Source organism: Phascolarctos cinereus, unplaced genomic scaffold (genome assembly GCF_003287225.1).
Source record: "Phascolarctos cinereus isolate Bilbo 61053 unplaced genomic scaffold, phaCin_HiC Scaffold_3;HRSCAF=262, whole genome shotgun sequence".
Taxonomy (NCBI): domain Eukaryota; kingdom Metazoa; phylum Chordata; class Mammalia; order Diprotodontia; family Phascolarctidae; genus Phascolarctos; species Phascolarctos cinereus.
Window position 1 is genome coordinate 178,307,819 of NW_027555736.1, and position 24,611 is coordinate 178,332,429.

General features: G+C 35.5%; 1 protein-coding gene across 1 annotated transcript in view; it reads right to left on the bottom strand.

Annotated features, from left to right (window-relative positions):
- AQR (aquarius intron-binding spliceosomal factor) overlaps positions 1-24,611 on the bottom strand; it is a 106,529-nt gene that overhangs the window by 70,989 nt on the left and 10,929 nt on the right. The window contains exons 4-11 of the mRNA XM_020994828.2: positions 17,067-17,102; positions 13,324-13,444; positions 11,409-11,549; positions 10,984-11,052; positions 9,791-9,891; positions 5,470-5,546; positions 2,870-2,934; positions 1,905-2,021 (exon numbers count right to left, since the gene is read on the bottom strand). Coding sequence (XP_020850487.1) covers positions 1,905-2,021; positions 2,870-2,934; positions 5,470-5,546; positions 9,791-9,891; positions 10,984-11,052; positions 11,409-11,549; positions 13,324-13,444; positions 17,067-17,102 — 727 coding nt within the window. The remainder of the gene's footprint in view (positions 1-1,904; positions 2,022-2,869; positions 2,935-5,469; positions 5,547-9,790; positions 9,892-10,983; positions 11,053-11,408; positions 11,550-13,323; positions 13,445-17,066; positions 17,103-24,611) is intronic.

The following is a 24,611-nucleotide window of genomic DNA, read 5'->3' on the forward strand; positions in this document are numbered from 1 at the left end:
CACCCTTGATGAAGAAAATAACCAATTAAAGAAATGTATAGCTCTTTTCCAATTTTTCTTTCTCTAAGGTTTATACCTAAATATTCTTAGAAAGATCTGAGTCACAGAGTAGCAGACAAGGTATTGGACTTGCAGTCAAGAATATCTGAGTTCAAATCTTGCCTCAAATGTTTACCAGTTATGTGATTCTAGAAAAATACTCAACCTCACTCAACCTGTTTCCTCACCTTTAAAATGAAGATATAGCAATGTGAGGATCAAATGAGAATATGCATGTAAAGTGCTCAGCAAACTTAAGCCATTATATAAACTTGAGCTATTTTTTTATTAAGGTGTCAAACAAGCTTCCTGGAATTTCATTTTCCCCTCTATCGCTTCTCACTGTTTTGTGAGACAATAATCTGGTCATAGTTTAAACTATCCTTCTCCAAGTTTTGCAAATTAGTTTATACTCTAAACCTGTTTTGCCAATGACTGCTATGACCTCCCTGATATGTTAAGTGTGTGTACACTACCTGAGGTAGTCTTTGTAGGAGGTTTTTTATTTATTGATTTATACTGGTTAAATCTCAGCTGGAAACGGTTTAATAAAGACAGTTGTGTTAGCAGTAATGGTGACTGTTTCTTTATCCATTTCCCAGTTTTGGGCATTTCTAAGTTAATTAGGTCAAATAAAAGTTATTTTGTTTACCCACTATTATCTTCTCATTTTTATTCTTGCTCCTAATTTAGTGTTGACTTTGATGTCTGCTTTAATAAGTTAAGGATCTGATTCAGAAATTATTGATATGTAACCAGGCCCTTTCTTTCAGTTTCATCATTTTTATGATGTTACTCTATAAACCCAATATCCATTGCAATCTTACTCCCTTCTGGAAGTATTTATGATATACATGGATGAGGATTATGTAGTCCATAGCTTTTAGCCTCTTTTCTTTTTTGATACAAATGCATATCATCCAATACATCTCCGACTATCCTGATCTATATACACCTTTGCGCTGAAGCTTAGCATATAAAGTATACATATACATTAAAGTATACATACATATATACATACATACATACATATACACACACACACACACACACACACACACACACACACACACACACACACACACACACACACACATAGTTACATCTGGATTATTGGAGGAGTTCAGAGAATTTCTCCACATCTTCACTCTCTATAACAAATGCCAGTGCATAAACTACAATTGTTTTTGTAGCAGTTTGTGGGGTTTTTTTGCTTATGCTGATGTTTCATGGGTTTTTTTAAAAAAATATTTTATGTATCTTGTGGCTTCAGAGCATATGATAAAACTGACTTCTGCATTTGCTCTCCAAGGAAGACTCATTTACCTGTAACTTCCTAATCTTTTGATTCCACTCAAAGAGAGAATGTAAATATTGAAATGATTCAGTTCTTCCATTGGTTTGTCAATTCACACTGGTCAATGGATAAAGATCTACTGCTTAAAGAACAGTTTAATTCAAGTTTACAGACATTCTAGAAATTGTGATTCTTAGCACCTTCTGTCCATTTTCCTGCCACTATAATTGCAAAAGAGGAGCACATAGCTCAAAATGAAGCTACAACCTGATGGTGACAGACCTCTCCATATTGGGCTAGTCTAGTTTTTGGAAAGAAGTCAGTGTTACCAAGATGGCACTCAAAGACTTCCAATATCTACCACTTGCCAAGGCTTGTACTTCACTGGTACAGCCTCCTAGAACCCACAATTCCCTTCCACATCCCAGTGAAGCACTAGATAAACCTTGTGTGGAGGACTTTGTACACGACATCAAAATGAACTAAAATTCAAACATTTAAAAGTAAAGAAATCCTCAATAATAATAACAACATATGTATATACATGTTCAAATACATCATAGCTCACCTGGGAAAAAAGATGACCATCACCTTCTCTACGAACAAGATTGGACAGGTAACAATGAACCACAAGATGGGAGTCATCTAACACTGTGTTAAACCAGCGCCGTGTGGGGAGCAAGGCCTAGAATAAATAAATATCACAGAAACCAAGTTTGCACATTTTCCACAGCTAAAGCAGAATTCTGGGGCAGCTCGATTGCACAGTGGACAGAGAACCAGGCTTGGAGTCAGGAATACTGATCTTCCTGAGTTCAAACCCAGCCTTAGACACTTACTAGCTGTGTGACCCTGGGCTGGTCACTTAGCCCTGTTTGCCTCAGTTTCCTCATCTGTAAAATGAGCTGTAGAAGGAAATGGCAAACTACCCCAGCACCTCTGCCACGAAAACCCCAAAGGGGTCATGAAGAGTCAGACATGACTGGATTGAAAAAATTGCTAAACAACAACAACAACAAAAGTAGAATTCTAGTTATCAGTAAGCATGGTTCATAACAATGTATCCTATCACATGAGAAACAAATTGATTTCATAAGCCATTATTAATGACTACATGAAGAATTTTTGAAATACTTATTCCTCTTATGTTTTGTTAGACAACTCTGGCAGAAAATAAATTCCTTAGCAGCAACCATTTTAATCACTATATTTATCATGTACTTTCCTGTAAAAAGTAGCCATGTGTGAATGAGCTATTATCTATAGCCATCTATATATAGAAACAGATATAGACTTGATATAGATATGTATCTATAAGTACAGGCATAGGCATAGATACAAGTATAGATACCACCTGACCTCGAAGACAGTACTTTTTACACCAATATTGATAATTTGTTTGTTTGGGGTATTTTTTTTCCATTCTGGAGACACTGATGACAGACAGCTCAGAGTGAAGCTGAAGTAATTAAATAGAAACAGAGGTCCAATTAGTCTTCTGCCTCATTCTTAGAGAGATCATCTTAGACTTACCTCTAGATCAACCATCAGCTCAATAAATCGTTCACAGTAATGCACTTTGTCCATAGTGAGGGTTTCTAGAAGAAAAAAGACCCACTACTTTTATTTTATTCTGCCACCATTCATATCCTACCATGAAATTTACAGCCTTTGAGATCTCAATGTTTGGATAACCTTTCAGATAGGGGATGGGGGGTGTTTAGAAGGTTGTTCCAATTGTGATTAAGAGTCAAGCTATGGATCTCACCCCAAACTTTACACAAAAGAGATCTATTTCTTACTCTTACATGTATTTTCACTGATATATGTAATCTATAACGTAACCTGCTTTTTAATTTCTTGAATCCTCTTTTTTCCCCTCATCTACTAGCACCATATTCCAAAGAAATCAACTGTGCTTAGAAACTAGATTTGGAGAGGGCCTGGAGACTTGAGGAGGAAATGAAAAATATAAAAACAATTCCACACAATCATTATTTACATTTCCTTCATTAAAGAAATGATTTTTGTAAACTCTTATTCAGTTTTACACTCTTCATATTCTTCTTCCCCAAAGTACTCGTTTAAGCAGTCTTCTTGGTTTTAAATAATTGTTATTTTTTTGATACCCTTTAAGGGCAAAAGTACAAAATGCCAGAAAATAATTCAGACGAACTATTTTGCCAGCTAATGTCATCCTGTCAAAAGTTTAGTCCATTAAAGGGGAAATAATTTTAAATTCCCTAATAGTGATTTTTTTCCCCTGAGGAGCCACAATCTGAAAATGCAGGTTAGCTTATTATTGTACTATTTCACAAACTCTGATCTGAAAATTTCATATGAGAAAATAGCATATATAAAATTCATGTGCAACCTTGCTAATTAACATTTATTTACACACATAGCACTTAAAAAACATTTAGATCTAAAGGATCTAAAGCAGCAGGCCTTAAAGATAAGTAATAAAACCTAATTATTATTTCTTTTACTCTAATTATTATTTCTTTCCTTTTTTGGTTTTTCCTCACCAGAGTAAATGAGTTACATCAAGAGCAACTGGAAGAATGAGCTATAGCTGAAGGGTAAGAGAAGACAGTTCCAGCTGCTAATGGTTGTCTGTATGTATTGGACTGCTGAAAATTTCTACAGGTCATTGCTTTTTTTCAGTTAACTATGATGTAAAATTTTAGTTTCCAGGTAGTGCACATACTTAAATCCTTAGAAAGAGAACAGCTAATCTTAAGCATACTCCACATTGCTATTATGTGCTCCAGAAAACAAAGCCTTAATACTTCTAACTTTTTTCTTACCTCAGACTGCTTGGCCAAGAGTTTTAAAGAACATAAACAGAGATTGCATTTTTATTCCCATCATCTAGCACAGTACATATTAGGTATTAAATAACTGCTGACTGACTGAACATTCAGTTATTTGTAATACAGTAACACCAAAAAATTATTCTTTAGAGTTGAAAATGTCACTATTAATACTATTTTCCTTTAAATTCAATAAAAAAAATGTATGGTATGTTTCTTTTCTACTGATCTCAAGTCAGACTTGGATGATAAAACTACTAGATATTGACTACTGATTTAACACTAAAGATAACCAAAAAAAATCTATAACCCCTTGCCAAGAATCTCCAACTACCAATATTTCCCATGTAGTTTTATTTAAAGACCAATAAAGCTCATCAGAGAGGTGTAGTTAATAAGAGTTAGGACACCTATGTTCAATCTCTCAGTGCTCCAGGTAACACTGAGACTCTAGATCAACAGGTGTTGATTGGCACTGAGAAGGGAACTGCTTCAATGATAATTTCCTAAGCCAACGAAATTCCAGGTAGAGACAGAGGGAGAGAGACATAAAAAGAAAAAAAAAACCAGTGGTAGCCTGGTATAGGGAATAAAGTACAAGGCCACAGGCTGGGTAAAAATTTTACTGCTAATACTTCCAATGTGACCCTGGGCAAATCACTTAACTCATCTACATGAGGAAACTCCATAGCACTTATCTCCAACATCACATGCTGCAATCTGTCTTGGTGGCTTAGGGAATTTAAGGTCTTTCAGATAAAATGATGCTGTCTTCATTTATTAAAATGCATAAACTTAAAGATCCCACAAATAATGGGTAGGATAACCGAGATGTTTCAATATTTAACTACAGTAAAATGCATGAACTTAAAGATCCCACAAATAATGGGTAAGATAAAAGAGATGTTTCAATATTTAACTACAGTAAGGCGCCACTCTGACTAGGGTTTATGATGCTTCCAGAACCATTAGTTTATTATTTCTTCAGGAAGTGAGGTTTGGGAAGAGAGGAATCCATTCCCAAACTCCTTTCTCTACCTCAAAGGATAGTGTGCCACAAGGTCATTTCTTAAAAATAGCTCTACTCTTGCCCATAGAGTGCCTATTATGAATAGGCTGGGTAAAGTTCTTGCTCTTTTTTTATACTTAGATATGCAATAACGCTTCAAGATATTCACAACTTGCATGTTTCTGACACCTGAAATTATAAATTATCCAAAAAATAGATCTGAAAGCTAATTTCAAAACCTCATCTAATTTGATAAAATCATATGGACAACAATTTCAGAAACAAGCTGAATAAAACAAAATAATTACCAGAAAGTGGAACTGATTTCAGCACAGATATGAACCTCTGGATGAGCTCTGAAAGGAATCTTCGCTCTTTATGGGCCCTAAAAATCACAAACATTTGATATACAGGTATATTAAAAGACACTCAAAAACAAAATTTTCAAAAACTGAAACATGACTATTATTATTACATTTTACTATTATAGCTTGGGGCACTTTTGCCCATGCCTAGAATTCTTTCCCTTGTCATCTATAGCTCTTGGCTTCTTCCTCTGAGGGCCAGATAAAGCTCAACATTTGATAGGAAGACTTTCCCAATCCCTCTTAATTCTAGAGCCTTCTCTTTCTTATTTCCTATTTAATCTTTATAAAGCTCATTTGTACACACATGTTTGCATGTTATCTCTATTAGACTGTGAGCACTTGAGAGCATGGGCTGTCTTTTATGTTTATTTGTATTTGCAGAACTTAGCACTCTGTGTCTAGTACACAGTAGGTACTTAATAAATGTGTAATGCCTGACTGACTCTCTCTATGAAACTAGGAATATCTTAAGTTTTACTCCATTCTTTTGAATTCCTAATTTGTACAGTGCATCAAAGCACTAAATTAAAAATGTGAGAAAACTCTACTATCTACCTTACAGAATCATTTAAAAAAAATAAAAGAAAATATGTTATGGTACAAAGAGCTCTGGATTTGAAGTCAAAGGAACTATGTTCAAATTCCGGTTCTGCTAACTACGTGACTTTGGGCAAGCCAATAAACCTTTTTGGGGTCTCAGTTTCCTCATCTCCAAAATGAGGAAGTTGGACTGGATAACCTCTAAGGTCTCTTCTAGGTCTTAATCTATGATCCTACAATTGCTGCTAAAGATTTTTCACTTCCAAGTAATAGATACAGGATGAGAAGGGACTTCCCCAAATCATCTTAATTCCTATATTTGTTATTTATTCATCGAATACAAATAAATTAGTCATCTGACATCTTAAAGGCACCTAAAGTACAGTCTCACACTTTTCATATTGGCAAAACTGACCAAAAAAAAAAAAAGAATGACAAATGTTAAAATCAGTTCAGCCATTCTGGAAAGTAATTTTGGAACTATGCCCAAAAGATTACTAAAATGTGCACGCCCTTTGATCCAGTGCTACTACTACTAGGTCCATACCCCCAAAGACATGAAAGAAAAATGGAAAGATACTACGTGTACAAAAATATTTATAGTATCTCTTTTTGTGGCATTAAAGAACTAGAAATTAAGGGGATGTCCATTAATTGGGAAATGGCTAGACAAATAATGATACATGAATATAAAGGGATATTACTGTGCTATAACAAATGAAGAGGGGGCAGCTAGGTGGCCCAGTGGATAGAACACTGGCCCTGGAGTCAGGAAGGACGACCCAAGTTCAAATCTGGTCTCAGACCAAACACTTGACACTTACTAGCTGTGTAACCCTGGACAAGTCACTTAACCCCATTGCCTAGCAAAAACAAACAAACAAACCAAAAAAAAAAAAAAAGGAAATGAAGAGACCATTTCAAAGAAACTGGAGATTTGTTTGAATTGATATAGAATGAAGTGAGCAGAACCAGGAGAATAATTTATACTTTAACATCAATATTGTAAAAGACAAACAATTCTGAAATTGTAATCAAATATGATTCGAGGTCAATCGTGGTGGGGAACACCTACAAATCCTATTACTAGGGAAGCTGAGGATGGTGGATCACTTGAGCTTGAGAGTTCCAAGCTGCAACTGGGCTAAAGTCAATTGGGTATTCACACTAACTCTGGTAGCAATATAGCCCTTGGAGCACAGGGGCCACAAAGCTACCAAAGAAGGGGTAAACTGAGCCTGATCCGAAATGGAGTAGGTCAAAGCTTTTGTGTGGACCAGTAGTAAGACTGATCAGGCCCGTGACTGGTCACTGCACTTCGAGCTGGGTGAGAAAGGAAGGCTCGGTGTCAAAAAAAAAAAAAATCCCAGAGAATCATGAAGAATGTTACCCACCTCACGGCAGAGAAGTGATGGACTAATATGCAAAATATGACTTGCATTTTTCAGTGTAAGAACTTGTTTCACTTGACCATACTTAAATGTTACAAGGAATTTATTATATTTTATTTTCAGAGGAAAGGGAGAGAAAAAAAATTTGGGCAATTGAAAAAAAATGGTTTTTTTTTAAACATCAGCTTTAGAACACCACGTCATACCATATACCAAGAAAAGATACAAGTAGATATATGACAGATATAAAAGGATAAACAAATTAGTGGAAAAAGAATGAACTTCCCTTTGAGATTTGTAGATCAGGGAATAGTTCATGACCAAAGAAGGAATTCAAAGAGTGGTGGAAGATTAAAACAGACAATTTTGATTACCTATAATTAGAAGGTTTTTGCAAAAACAAAACCAGTTCAGCTAACACTGGAAGAGAAATAATTAATTGGGAAAATAAATCTGGCATTAGTGTGTAAGATGAGTTAATGGAAGGAAAAATAACGGAAGCATGGATTTCATAACACAACTTGGACTTGGGCAAGAGCAGGGATAAATAAGATGGAATAGATTGGATGCACATTAGAAAACATGAGAAGAGAGGAAGAGCTAAGAATGACTAGTAGAATGATGGCAGGATTGGCAGAATCAAAGAACTCTAGAAAGGTGCTTGTGTTGGGAAAAAGATGATGAAACTGGTTTTGAAAACAAAGTGATCCAGTTGCACATGTCCAAAAAGTAACTGCAGGTACAGGATTAAAATTTAGGTAGACTCATAGCTAGAAATATAAATCTGAAAGTCTTTTATAATCAAAGTCATGACAGAAGATAATGCAATTTCACTTTTTGTTGTTGTTTAGGCATTCAGTCGTGTCCAACTCTTTGTCACCCCATGGACACCCTGCAGTATACCAGGCCCTTTTATCCTCCACTATCTTCCAAAGCCTGTCCAAGCTCATGTTTATTGCTTCCATGACAAACCATCTATCATCTCATCCTCTACCATTCCCTTTTCTTTTTGCATTCAATTTTTCTCAACATCAAGAGTCTTTTCCAATGAGTCCTGTCATCTCATCATGTGCCCAAAGCATTTAAGCTTCAGTTTCAGTATTTGGCTTTCCACTGAATGGTCTGAATTAATTTCTTTAAGTTACTGACTGATTTGATCTCCTTGCTGTCCAAAGGACTCTCAAAAGTCTTCTCCAGTACCATAATTCAAAAGCATGGATTCTGTGGTGCTCAACTTTCCTTATAATCAAATTTCACCGTATGCCCATATTTACAAGGAATAAAAAGGAAACACAACTAGGAAAGACAGAGGGAAAATAGCCTGAAAGATATGAAGAAGAAAAAAATCAAGAAAGAATAGCTTCATAGAAGTACAGAGGAGAACATTTCAAGAGGAAGGGAGTAGTCAGTGATGAATGCCATAGAAGAGGAAAATGAAGTCACAGGATATGTCAATTAGGAAGTTATTAACAGCCTTAAAATGAAAGGGACAAAATCCAAATTGTCAGGGGTTAAGGAGTAAGTTGAGGGCAAAGACATGGAGGCAATTCAAACAGATTTTTTTTGGGGGGAGAAAGGAACAGGAAGAGGAAAAATAGCTACAAGATGATAGAGATTCTTTTCCTTTCTTTTCAAAAAGGAAGATCTGACTGTAATTATAGGAGGAAGAAAAGAAATCAGTAAGAAGAGAGACTGATGATGTAAAAAAAAATAGAGAAAGGATAATTGATTAAATAAAAAAGTGGAAGGGAATATGATCAAGAACCCAAAGAGATTAGGTTTGGAAACAAGTAAAGAGATACCTCTCTGGAACAAAAAAGAAGAATGAGTAAAGATCATCACTTATGAGGTGACAAATAGTGTGGCTACAAAAAATTCTGAATTGGAAAGGATGGAAGATCACAGATATCATACTTCATGCCCTTCATCTTCTCCACAAAGTCAAATAAATACATCCACAGGGAAGGATTCAGTTAAAAGACATGGAAATTTGGAACAACCACTGTTAGAAAAGGATACGTTCAGGGGAACACCATTAGGAAGTGTTGCCTACTGGTGCACAAACTTATCAGTGGTGAAGCAGGAAGGGAGAAAAAGCAAAGGGTTACTGGTTTCTACTCCAAACAACGACCTAAAGACAGCAATGACAATCTGAACACTATTTCTCCCAAAGAGAATAAAAAAAAATTTAAATCACCTATTAAGCATATACCTGCATTTTACATAATATCTAGTGTACCAGCAAATAAGTGGCAGGCGCAGTTAATGCCCACAAGAAATTCAGAATTTTGAAAAGTCAAGTAACAAAGAATAAAAGTTTCACTACATACCGTTCTCGTGCCTTTGGATCCATTTTTTCATCATTTTTTTTAATCAAGTTCCAGAATTTTCTAAGCTTGGGCGTCTTTTTCAATTCTAATTCCAAACGTGCCTGAAAGAAGGTGGAATGCAGTCATTGGTGACATTAAATTGCAGAAGCACAAGCCAACAGGTAATTAATTTCTTTTATTTACCTATTAGAGGCAAGTCACTCTTAGCAAAACCTGGGAATACCCCCAAAGCAAAGCTCCTTATACTACCCTCCAATTCCTTATTATGACACTCAGAATATATTTCTTTGTTATGGAATTACCTTTTCTAATAAAAATTCTAAAGAAAATTAGCAATTAAATATAGTTTTTGTTTCTAAATTTGGATTTAGTACATTTATCTAGAAAATTATGAAAAAAACATATTATTATAGGAATAAAATGTGTATGACATATTATGCAGAAGCATATTGTTTTATAAGTAAAGCTGTCAGAAAAAGAAATGGAAAATTTTGTTCATGTTTTTATTCTTTAGGAAATATTCAAGTAACAGCATGACACAAAAAATCCTTTAAGCTAAATATGATGCACTTATTTTAAAAGCTGTTCTGCATAGTCCAATTGAGGTAAACATAAAGATTTAAGTTTGAAATTAGTCTAATGCCCTGGGTGGGACTATGACAATGTTTTATATTTATATAACAATCTTCTAAGCTTCAGTTGATAGCATCATTTTACCTCGATGTATAAAGCAAAAATTACACTACAGTATTTAAAAATACTAAGTCAATATCAATACTAAGTTAATGCTTTGAAGAAATAGGAGAAAAAAAAAAAGAAAACTGTACTAATTGAGAGATAGCTTCTAAGGAGGGCAAGAACTTTTATCTAGTTGGCTCAGTGGTTAAGTACTCAGGGCTTGGCGTCAAGAGGACCTAAGCTCAAATCTCACCTCAGAGACTTGCTAGCTATGTGCCCTTGAATAAGTCACTTAACCTCTCTCTGCTTCAGTTTGCATCTTTGTGATATGGGGATAATAACAGCCCTCAAAGATTAAGTGACAAAATATATGTACAGTGCTTTGCAAACTTTAAAGTTCTATATAAGTGCTAGCTATTATTGTTATTATTACCAAGAAATTTTATATCTAGACAACACAAAGACCAGTTATGAAGCATGCATATCTATGTTTTTGAAATGACATTACTACTCACAGGTTGTAGACCCAACCACATGGGCAGAGAGATAAGTTGTTGTACTTGACTCCGGATCAGATCCACTTCCTATGCAAGGTATCAGAAAAACAAGTTTACAAAAATATGAGAAAAGCAAATTTTTCCTTTAATTTGCATACTTATTGTTAAGGGAAAACATCAATAAACTAAAGTTCAGAGAGACAGTATAATAAAATTTCTACGGAAAAAGGAGAGCTGAAACTCAAATCTACTTATTTTTGCAGGGTTTAACAAAATGTTTTGGTTGAAGAGAATGAAATTCTAAACATGCTTTTGGTATTAACTACAGATTTTCCTGACCCTCTGTTACCATAAGACAACTGGCTATGCTTTTGATTTTCTCTAAATTTTATCATGAAGAAGAGAAAGTTTTGGGGAAAACCCCTAAATAAAGTTAAAATTACCAAGCTATTGAAGCAATGATCAAGAAAGAGTAATAGGATTGTCTGTTCCTGCAGAGAAAATTCATCTTCATTTTCAACAAGTACTGATTCCAAGATGCACTTAAAAAAGAACGAGAAGTGCTCTGGCTTCTTCTTAAAAATCTAAAAAATAAAAGAATAAATTCATTTTGAGTTAGTTTATTCAAAACTATGTTTTATCTTCTAGAAATACAAGTAGGTATGAGAGTATATACAGATATAAAATATTTCTTAGAGAAACATACCCAGAGGAAAAGGTTGATACAATTCATTCTTTTAGTTTATTTTCTATCACCTTTGCCCATAATTATCTTAGAGTTTTCTTTCCAAGCTAAAAGCAAAACTATGCCAATTTAAAAAATCAAACGCTGGGGCCACAGGACTTCCAAAAGGCAAGTATTCGCCTTATCTTTCCTGGTCCCAAACCCACCAGACTAGACCACCTCCAGGTCATCTTTAGTTCATGTCATTGCATGTTTACCTTGTTCCAGCCCTACCCCAAACATTTTCCAATCCTTACTCTTAAGAATGATAACCACAAGGACACTGCAATTCCTAGAAAGGACATTCGATCAACCGTCTAAGACTCCAATCACTATCCCTCTGATTTCCCTGTCCAAAACACTCCTCCCTGGCCACCACTCCCTGTATGTGTTGTTTTCTCCATTAGGACTATCTTGCTTACTTGGATTTGTAATCCCAGTGTTAGCACAGTGCCTGACACATAGTAAGCACTTAAATGCTTTTCCATTCATTCAAAGAATCACAAAAAATAATTATTTACACTGAAATTCTTCAATAAGTACTTTTGAGTCAATCTAATTCTTCACATTTCTTTAAGGGTCCAAGTACTTAACAAATACCAATATAAAGGCATTAAATATTTACTGATGGGTCAAAATATCCACCTTTCCAACTACTCGGTGACTCTAATCTGTCCCAGATCTGCAATCACTTAATGAACCTGCAAGACAACAATTCACAGAACCTTAATTTTTACAAATGGCTGCTGGATTTCCACACAAGAATTAAGTACTTCTTGGCTACCTCTAAGGAATTAAAGGATAATTTCTCTCTCTAAAAAGTCCTTTCAGATTTAGACAGCAATACTCTAGGGCAAATGTAGGCAAACCTCTTCAGAAATAATTATTCCCTCTTTCTACCATGCTTTATTCACACACATACACACACCTAAAAGTAGCGAAACTGTGGCATTTGAGTTGACTCCTTCGTATCCTAGAGAAAATATTCTTGTCATTTCAAACATTTCCAAATCTAGGGACTTTCACAGGAAATAAGTCTGGGATCTCTAACGCCATGGGCTCTAAGAAGTAAGCACCAGTGAGAAGTTTAAATTCACTGGAAAAAGAAAACTATCCCAGGTCAAGAATAAAATTTGATAATCAAAGTTATGGCACAGAAGTTTGGCAATGACACCATCTCAAATACCACTCTGTTCATGTTAAAGTTACAAACATATTTCCCCAGGTGGGATAAAAAAGAAATTGAGAGAGAAGAAATTATCATCTCATTCAAGAAACACCTATTTGCATTTGTAACATGTGCTTGGCATTCATTTGGAATCAAAAGCTTTGCAATCTGTGTCATTCTTTGTGTCAAACACAGAATAACCACACATGTTTTTAAATTTAGGAAATAGCTTTACTGTGAGGACTGTTGAAAGAAAAAAAACTGGCATAAAAGCAACCTTTCAAATAGCCACTTTCTCTGACAGAGCTACCTTTGCCACTGTGGCAGGTACTGTGCAGACAGGCATTGTTTATTGTCAAAGTTAAAAGTTCTGCTACTTTGCAACAGTTTAAGTGGGCACAGTGTGAAGCTACAACTCCTAGATCAAAGGCAAATTCAAGTAAGTCAAGTAATTCAAATCGGTTACCTCCCACGCAGGGACATTTTCTCTGAACTTCTCATTCACCATACAGCAGATCGACATTAAATAGGCCTTGCTGGACACCTCTGGGGAATAATTTATCCACAGGTAATTTTCAAGGTACTGGCTGTGGCAAGTGAAAAAGCACAGAATATTTCATTAGTTGCTACCACCCACAGTAATGTGTCATTCACCTAAAAAAGCATAATTATCCATGTCTCCCTGAAAACATTCTGAAAATCCATATTTATGATCTAAGAACACTTCACAAAGTTACCTTTAATCTAGGTCACTGTTACTGCTGCAAACTTATACATAAAAGATATGGATTAGGCTCATCTTAGAAGGCACCAATGGAGAGTGGCACACATTAACTGTCATGACCAATGGGCCACAGATGATGTCCTTATCCAGTTTCCTCCAACCAATAAAAATAAGGATACTTAACCAAAAGAAGCTGTGAGAGCACTAGCTGATGCTATGAGAATTTTAGCAGACAGGTACACTCGAGACATAGGAGCCTAGCACAGTACCTCGACTGTATAACAAATAATTGCTGCTATGATTATCACAAATAGATTTTTTGAGGAGCTATTATTAGTATAGTCACATGTCATCTCTCCAGTGTCGCCACATAAAAAGACCTTCCACACTGTTATATCTGTAGAAAACTGAGTTATGCCTTTAAGCTAAAGCTTTTGTTTAGTTTTAGTAACTTTTCTTCCTAAAATGTTTAGCATAATTCTAACATCAAAAACAGAAGATACTAAACATAATTTATCCTTTCTTAATGGCTTGTTATGGACATCTATTATTATGCTACATTTTCTCATCTATAAAGAAAAACGATACTTGCAATGACATCTCATAAAGACTAAAAAGATGGAAGTTATTATCATAAAGATCTGTAAGACTAAAGTCCAATTTTGAGACCTCTTTTTGGCAAAGGAGTAACTGTGAGTTCTCACAGGCTCTCTTAGTTAAGTGCAAGGTCTGATGGGGCCTATCAAATTATAGCAACTTCATGTATGAGACTAGCTAAAGACTGTATTCCACTCTTCCAAAAACCAGCCTGGCTAAGTTCAGAGATGGTCATCACCAGAGGGGCGCAAGGAAGTGGAATCTATAGCAACTCATGAAGAAAAGCAACCAAGGTAGACACTGAAGAAGGAAATAACCAAACCAATACAATCAAATATCCTTAAAGCTTTGAGGAAAAATAGTAGTGCCTTGAAGGGCCATTAAAGTGTATAAAGCAGTTTGTCCCTACATATTTCTGGATAGCCATGCTTATGAAAACTTCTATATTTTTCTGTTATCTTCCCTTGATACTATGAAGACACTTAACCTACATTCTTCTCTTTTAGTGGCAACCATGAAAATTCTGTACCAAACAGAAAGAACATGGGCAGGAAAGAAACAACCAAAGCAACTCTTTCTCTCTATAGGTACCCCTAAAAAGAAAAATATACTGCCCCCCTAGAAAGAAAAATGTACCATACCCCATATAAATTAAAGGTTGACAAAATTATACTACTTGTATTATTCAGTACCTTATAAGCAATGTACAATATTAAAAAGATCATGGCAACTTGAGAGAGTTAATTTTATATTTACTAGCTTTTGCTGGAACATGAATGTCATTCCCAAGTAAAAGCACTAGGCAACTTTTTAAAAGACAAAAGCCTATCAATAATCAGGAAAAAAGGGGGTAAAACATTATTTAGGAAAACCAAAGTGAGAAAGCCAGAAGAAAAATAAAGTTTGTATCTTCAACTAACTTTTATATTTTATTTTCTTTGTCTTCAAATTTTAATCTGAATGAATAAGCAGAGTATAGAATCATGGTAAAGGGCAGAGAGGAATCAGATGACCTTCCCACCTCCCCAAAATGGACAAAGGAGAGTTACACACACACTGAATCTAGAAGAGAAGTACGTCAAACTCAACAGGGAAACAAGCAGAGAAAGGAGTGGGTGTAGCATACTGAGGGAGGACAATCCTGGAGACAAAATAGTCATGAGCAAAGCAAATTTCAGGATCCTGAAGAGAGAGATTAAAAATTGGGGGGGGGGGGCCCACAAGCAAATAATTAAACCTAGCATCTTGGATTCATCTTAAACTGAGGAATGGCTGAACACATGGATGTAATGGAATTTTATTGTGCTGTAAGAAATGACAGCAGATGATTTCCAGAATTTTGGGTAGTAACAAACAAAAGCAGAGCAAAGTAAGCAGAACCAGGAGAACAACTTAATATAAGGACAGTAATTGTGTAAAGAAAAATGATTTTGAAAGACTTAAGAACTCTTATCAAGGCAATGACCAACCACAGGTCCAGAAGACTTATAATGAAGTACATTACCAACGTACTGACAGAGGTGATAGATATAACGTGCGGAGACACTCATTTTTGGACACAGCCACAGTCTGGAATTATTTTGTTTTGCTAAACTGTGCTTATTTGCTACAAAAGTTTGGTTGTTTTGGGGTTTTTTCCTATTTTTTTTCTCCCAGTGTAGAATAAGGAAGGTCGTACAACAGAGGGGGATTAGCAATAGTGATGCCCCCAAAAAGGTCAATGTAAACTTTTTTAAGTTCGGAAGGAAACAAAGTCAAGCAAGACGGTCTTAAAAGCTAACACATAGAATTTACTACATACTTTTTTTTTTAAAAAGTAAGCAATGTGAAAGAAAGTAACAGTTTCACAGAAAAAAATCCTTTTTGGTTCTATGTATATGGAAAAGCTTTTTTTTTGTAATGTTTTTTTAATGGAATTTTAAAAAAATTTTAACCTGAAAACAGCTCCAGGTTTGGTTCATATAAGTAAGTAAAGACAAGGCAGGAGATCAAGCAACAAGTAGGCAGTCTTTGGTTAATAAAATTTACTCTTTTTCTAGATGGATCCTGTTGTCGTGAGTGCCTTCTCTCTGACTCTGTGATATATGTAAGCCTCAGGGCAACTACACTTGAATCCCGGGCCCTGCCTGTACAAAAAGTTCCTGGATGATGTCCCATCTGGACTAATATACTTATCAAGGCCTTTCCTTGTCACTAGAGCCCTGAAGCTGTTTTCCTTCCTGTACAAGTTCTGGTTTCTGGATGTTTACTGTAGCCCATCTATTCTGTCCTCCTGACTTCTGACATGCTAACATCTAATACCTGCTTGACCAGAACACCTTTGCCTCCACTTCCTGGACCCTAGAGACTCATCCTACACTCCCAAACTCCTGCTACCAAATGGAACACCTACTTCCATTACCTAAAATGCTATATAATTTTCTGTTCAGACTATTTATGAAGGACATGCTACTAATGTGGTCAAAGGTTGCATGTTCAATCTCTAAACTGCCCAGTTAAGTTCTATTTAGAGAAAAATTCTGTTCCATGGCCATAAACTATACAACTGACAGGTTCTTGTAACCACAAGCCATTGCTCAGTAGGACACCAAGGGAAAAATTATGACAAGATTCAACATAATCCATCACTAGCTACCAGAAAAAGGAGCTCACAATTCAGGTTTTACTGAGGATGGTTTTACTTAAGCACGTGAAGGTGAGCACCCATATATTCCAAATAACCAATGCCAAAACTATGATCCTTCTGTATTTTCAAATTCTTTCCTGTTTCAATTTTAAATCCTTCACAGGACTTTCAGCTTTGAAAAAAAAATCAGTTATTGTACAAGAACAAGTATATCAGCTATTTTACCCTTAGTAGAAACAACTTTAAGACTTTTTTTACTTACCTAAATTCCAGAAGCATTATTTTCCGAATGGCAAACCTAAAAGGCAAAAGTGTATATTTTTTTAAATGTGAGAAATTACTTTTTCCCATGGCTCTACTACCAAGATTTCAAAGTCATTACTGCACCTGGACTTTTTGAATCTTTATTTTTATATAGAATTATCATTTTTCATATGCATTTTGCCCATAAAATTTACAAAGGCTAGTTTATTAAACTTCTAAGCATTTTTACAATACACCCTATACACATGATTCATCAATATAATTATCAACATTTTGCTGATGGCAAATCAAAGACATGGGGGAAAATGCACATCAGTAACAAAGCTTTATTAATACTCACATCATCTAGTTACAAGTCAACTTTAGGTGGCTTAAGAGATGGCTGGTTTCCATATACCAGAATAAAGTCAAAATGGGTTCATGACTTAGATATAAAGGCTGATACCATAAGTAAACTGGAAGAACAAGGAATAGTTATAATAGTTTACCTATCAGATCGATGGAGAACAGAAGAATTCATGACCAAACAGGAGATAGAGAACATTATGAAAAGCAAAATGGATAATTTTGATTACATTAAATTGAAAAGTTTTTGCACAAACTAAGCCAATGCAACTAAGATTAGAAGAAAGGTAGAAAATTGGGAAAGAATTTTTACAAACAGTCTCTCTGATAAAGGCCTCATTTCTAAAATACATAGAGAATTAAGACAAATTTATAAGAACACAAGCCATTCCCCAATTGATAAATGGTCAAAGGATATGAACAGACAGTTCTCAGATGAAGAAATTAAAGACATATATATAGTCATATGGAAAAATGCTCTAAATCGTTATGGATTAGAGAAATGCAAATCAAAACATCTCTGAGGTACCACATCACACCTATCAGATTGGCCAACATGACCAAACAGGAAAATAATAAATGTTGGAGATGTGGGAAAATTGGAACACTAATACATTGCTGGTGGAGCTGTGAAATGATCCAACCATTTTGAAGAACTATACCCAAAGGGCTACAAAAATGTGCATACCCTTTGATCTAGCAACAGCACTTCTAGGGCTATATCCCAAAGAGATCAAACAAATGGGAAAAGGACCCACATGTACAAAAATATTCACAGCAGCTCTTTTTGTGGTGGCAAAGAATTGGAAATTGAGAGGATGCCCATCAATTGGGGAATGGCTGAGCAAGTTGTGGTATATGAATATAATGGAATACTATTGTGCTATAAGAAATGATGAACAGGCTGACTTCAGAAAAACCTGGAAAGACTTATATGGTCTGGTGCTGAGTGAAGTGAGCAGAAGCAAGAAGACTTTGTACACAATAACAGCCACGTTATGCAATGACTAAAATTGTTAAACTGAACCCTTCTCAGCATTACAAGGATCTAAGACATCTCCAGAGGCCTCCTGATGGAAAATGCTGTCCATATTCAAAGAAAAACTATGGAAGTTGAATCGCTATCACTTATTTTTACCTTCTGCTGAGTTTTGTTTCATCTTTCTGATGGTTCCTCCTATTGGTTTTAATTTTTACTTACAACTTCACTAATGTGAAAATACATTTAATGGGTATGTAAATGTAAAGTCTATATCAGATTGTGCGCCGTCTTGGGGAAGGTGGGGGGGAGAAAAATTTTCAACTCAAAAGAATATGGAAGTGATTGTTGATAAGTCAAAATAAATTAATAAAATTTTTTAAAAAAAGAATAAAATCTAATGGCCTCCCCCCCCCCCAAAAAAAAGAGATGGCTGGTTTCATAGAAAGCTATGGATAATGAATGTAAGAAGAGTCAAAAGGAAATGGACTCCAGTTGCAGCATGGGATATGCACTCTAAGTATGATTAATATCCATTTGTTTTGCTGGACAACACATTTGTTTCAAGAAGAGCTTCTATTCAGGAAGGAGCTGAGGTAGGTTGGTGGGTAGTGATAGATAACAAAAAGCATTAATAAAAATTTTAATGCAAAGAAGAAAACAAAAAGTACAGAAGAGAACATAAACAAATAGAAGTGTTTTGTTACTTCCCAGAAAATGTAACATGTAACAAACAGTATATAATAGAAGTTCAATTTCTTCAATAAGCCTCTTTTTCTTTATATATATGTATATATAGTATATATATATATACTATATATACTATATATACATATATACTGACATGTGTGTGTTTCTTATAATAATTAAATTCAAAATCAAAAACAAAATAAAAATAAGAAAAGGTTTCAAGAACAAAGGGTTCAAATTGCTTTCTTTTTTTCAAGGAAATACACAGGATCATAAGCTACAGGGACAACTTTTAAAGAATTAAGATGATTCATTGCTATTTCTTGAGCTTTGTGCTCTCTACAAAATACAAAGGAAACATGCAATTGTGCTGATGGAAAAGGAATAAAAAACTCAGAGGGATCAGCACATTTTTCTCTTTATTACAGTGTTCTTTATTTCAAAAAATTCTTTTATTTAAATAGATACGATGATGTTGGTCTTCAGGTACCTTTCCAAAAGTTAGTTCAAATATCCACTAATTTATTTTTTATCATTTTGTATAATGGTAATAAAGCAGCCAGACCAGAACATTGCCACTGGATCACAGTCTCCCATTTTGAAAATTAAATGTGTAGGCATTATGAATTTATAATACCCAAGAGACCATTATCCTGTCAAAATCCTATTCCACTGATTTCTGAAATAGTCTCCCTGAGCAATCTACGCCATAGAGCTCTGCTGAGCATGAAATAGTGAAGGCTTTCTCAGTTTGTAAAAGTCTAAAGAGAAAGCAAGAGACGAGCTTCCAGAGCTGCGCAGGCCATTCAGCAGGTATGACATCAAATGACATTCAGGATCTCTAGTTGTTTCCCATGGACATTTCACTTCATTTCATTATCCCTCAACATTTATCCAGTGGCCAAACTATGTAAGCTTGGTAACAAGTGCTATGAGAAGAGAGAATTCAGTGCAGTACTGCATGCACTGCTTGGGGGAAGAGGTGAAATAGTTTTCTTTTTTGTAAAAAAGGGTAGAGTCCTCTTTACTGAACCTGACTAAAAAACTTCACTCTTCATAGTTTCTTAATTCTAAACAATGTCATATTATTAAATCTGCTTTTCTCTAATCCAGAACATCATATTTAGGAATACACAGTAATTCCTTACTTGGTCACTTTTTATAACTTCCCCAGACATATATTCCCTTTTCCCCTCAGACTAGCTAAACATTTCACACTAAGTCACTGAGTTCCTGTAATTTGTAATCACTTCTCAGAAGTGTGTACAGTAAATAATGTCTATTTTGATGTGAAATTAGCCTAGAAAAGTTTACAAAAGACTTTTACAAAAGATTCTACATGATTATAATGGTCTATGGAAACCCAGAATTTCCCTACAACAATATCAAAGAGAGGACTGTCTATATGAGACTGAATCTAAGTTGACACCTTTAGAAAGTGAGGATGGAGCTAAAATAATTGGCTTTATTCCTTCCTTTAAGGTACTTCTTTTTTTAAACCAAATCTGTTTCTTCAGAATATATGAAGTGAGAGTAATTACAAAATGCAAAACAGTAATATGTGATCATCACCATTTCTTGACTACTTTTCAGGTCACCTTTCAATGTTTTCTACTTTATATCAACGTAGTGAGAAACCTGAGAAGGACATAAGTAGGAATCTCTAAACCAAATTTTATTGGGAGAAAAGGCCTTATTTTCCAAAGAAAAATCTCTTACTCTCAGGATCAAAATGGCAACTCTTTCCCAAAACCATAAAGCAAAAATGAGTCCTAAAATAGCTATCACTTAAAGTCCTATGATGATCAACATACAAGACAGAGAAAAACAAATGCCATCACAGCAACACTGGTGTCAGTATACTGATGGGGAAAATCATTTCCCATCCATACACAACTGCGAAACATTAGAGGGATCATAACTTCTATCACAGCATTTCAGGTATCTGCCACATTAAGTCTATAAGAGTGCAGGACAACTTTTAATATCCTTCTCCTTGGACTATGAACAAAAATTGGTTCTGTAGGAGGTACAAGGCACTATTTCAATCAGCCTAGGAATGGAATATAAAAGTATTCATTAAGTGTTTACCATGTGCCAAACACTATGCAAAGGGCTAGGACTACAAATAGAAAGCCAGACAAGAGCTCACATTCTATTTGTTGGCTCTAAAACATACAAGAGGAATGTTCAGCAACAGGATAGATGGAAAGGCCCAGTCACTCTTCGGGAAGAACAAAGCCGATGGCAAAATTCAAAATTCCTTATGATGCAGTTTGGAAGGAGAAATTAAATTAGGATTAGGGCAGGCAAGGTTTGAGGTAGGGCAAAAAGGGTACAAAAGCATCCTATAGTGGCCCAGGGACTCTGCCTTCTGGCTCCCCATAGACCATAGTGGTCTTTGCAGCAGCAGGGTTTTAGGGGAGAAGTCTCGTGGCAATAGCCTTGAATTCATCTCTGTTTCTCCCTAATGATCTCTGGTCCAGCAAAATGTAGGATGGTCCCATGGTTACTGAATAGGTTCTGCCTGCTGGGTGAGGGGGAAGAAGAGAGCAGTGTTCAAGGTGGGGGGAGGGTACAGGATATCCAGAAAGGGTAATGCTGCCCTCTGGTAACCTTGTTTCTAATCATATACATATAATCCAATTCCTTTGTGCTCCATAATTTCTCTTCCAAAGGTAAAGTCTCTGACAAGTTGATAACTAAGCTAATTAGTATTTATGTGTTAAAAAGAAATAAAATCAAGCTTTTGCTTTATATAAACTTCTTTGTTACAACAAAAAAAAATCTCTTTTCATCAAATCTCCCATTTGAGTATGCAAGGGCAGTGAGCTGGGGAAAAAAGGCTTAAAACCAAGAACATCCCTTTAAAATGGCCTATTCTCAAAACACAATATTGAGTCTAGGAATTTAGACAGATTCTTTCCTCTCAAATCACAAAGTTACTACCCTGGTGCAGGCTTCATCTCCTCACATCTGGACTATTACAACAGCCAGCTGATTGATTCCCTTGCCTTAAGTCTCTCTCCACTCTAGTCCATTCTCCTCTTAGCTATCAAAGTGACCATGTCACCCCAATATCAATAAACTCCAGAGGCTCCCTATTACCTCCAGGATCAAACATAAAATCCTCTGTTTGCCATTCAAAGTCCTTCACAATCTGGCTCCTTCCTACCTTTCCAGTTTTCTTACACTTTACTGCCCTCTGCATCCTCTACAATCCAGAATCACTTGGCCTTCTTCCTGTCCCTTAAACATGACACTATCTTCTTTCAAGTCCATTCATCTTCACTGGCTATCTCCCATTCCTAGACTGTTCTCCTTCCTCACCTCCACCTCTTGGCTTCCCTCAAGAATTAGCTCAAATCTCATCTTCTGCAAGAGGCCTTTCCCAGTCCCGTTCCCCCACTGCTAGTGCTTTTCCTCTGAGATCAGGTCCTATCTCCACTGTATATATCTTGCATGTATATATCTGCTTGCATGATATCTTTCCCATTAGAATGTGAACTCCCTGAGGGCAACTGTGTTTTTGCTCTTCTTTGCATCCCCAGAGCTTAGCATAATACCTGGCACACAGAGAGCTCTAAAGATATACTTGGTGACTTGCTGACTTGATTTTTTGGTGAAGATCCACAGGTCACCAAAAACGTTGTCATAAAGAACAGGTTGGTCATCTTGTATATTAAGATCCCTTCCAGATCAAAAATTCTATAATTTCTTTCCCTCTCAAGGGTATAAGGAAAATAATTAGTAAATAAGAATGCAAAGAAATTGGTTAAAACAAAAAATTCTACATAAGTTAAAAAATCATTTGGACTGGTTTTTTTTGAAGAAAATAATTACAAATACTTTTACAACCATACAGTCACTCATTTTTAGTAATCATTTAAACCAAAATAATAATGAAAAGGATTAACTATTTACTAACAATGTGCTTCCTGAAGATATGGAAGAGAATGAAAGAAAATTGTTATGCACTGGTAAACTGTCCTACTTTCAATGCTATACTATTCCAGGCAACTTCATGGTCAAAAATGATAATCCTTTCCTATAATTTCAGTTAGATACCAATACAAAGTATTAACCACAACACATTTTAAAGTAAACTACAGGAACTTTGACTTAAAGTATTAAAACATTTAATGCTTCTAGTTAAATATTAAGAGTATTTTATGGCAATAAATTGTGTGTTATGACAGACTAGAAACAAGTTAATAAATCTTACATCAAAACTATTCCCACACTACCCATGACCCCCAAATCAGCACTGTTCAGGAAAATGGATACCTTAGGCACTAGACTCAAAAATGGCCATTTAAATTTTTAAATATACTTTGTAGCTAGAATGTGGTAGAACGCTTCTTATCTTTTGAACTTTCAGACTTTGGGGCAGAATGCAGCCCTTTCAGTTTTTCCTTAAGTGCTTGAAAATGTGTAAAGGATGAGGAAATAACTATTAAGATTGCCATTATAAATCTTAGTGAGCATGGCAAACGACAAGTCACTCACTCCCTTCGGCTGTTACAAATAACACAGCCAAGTCTTTACTGCTCAAAAACCATTGGTGGCTTTTAAGTCATTTTGTTATTTGCACACCAGCAAAAGGAATCTTAAAACCAAAGTTTTACATATGCACACAAAAAAAAATCATGGAAATTTGTTTCTTCTCTTGATTCAAAGTATTTTCCAAGAGACGGTTAAAAAAAAGTAGTTAAAATACAACAAATACTACAGAAAGAACAGGGGATTGTTGGCAGAAAAGTCTCAGAGAATAGGGGTTTTCAACCTGAATTTGGGGCATGCGCTCTCTCTCTCTCTCTCTCTCTCTCTCTCTCTCTCTGTCTCTCAATATATATGTGTGTTTGTATGTGTATACATATATGCACACAAAAACTATTTCAATACCACTGGTCTTCTTTATAATCCTACATATTTCATTTTGTGCATCTAAAAACATTATTCTGAAAATGCTGTATAGGCTTCACCAGACTAACAACAAAAGAGTTCATGACTGAAAACAGGTTAATGCTTCTTAACTTGGAGGGGCATCTTTAAATCTTTGAAATTGGCCTTGTTCTGCCTGATATCAAAAGGCAGAAGGAGAACCAGTAGGATAGAAGCAACTGAAAGGCAGATTTGGGGCTCAATATCAAGGAAAAGCTTCACAAGCAATTATAAATGAGAATGATTGATTCTAAAATGACAAGAACATAGTTTTAGATATGAAAACCTCAGAAGTCATCTAGTTCAACTAGATGGAGATTCCATGTATAAAGTGAAGGTTCAGGGTTACTTTCAGAGATGGCATATTTGGTAAGTGAAAATCATAAATGACTCATTCACCCTGAAGACACTTAAAAGTGAAATAGTAGTACACAGTAACAGCCACATTGTGCAATGACTACTTGCACAGACTGGGCTCTTCTCAGCTATGCAAGGATCTTAGACATCTCTAAAAGTCTCATGATGGAAAAGACTGTCCACATCCAAAGAAAGAACTATGGAATATGAATGCAGACTGAAGCATAC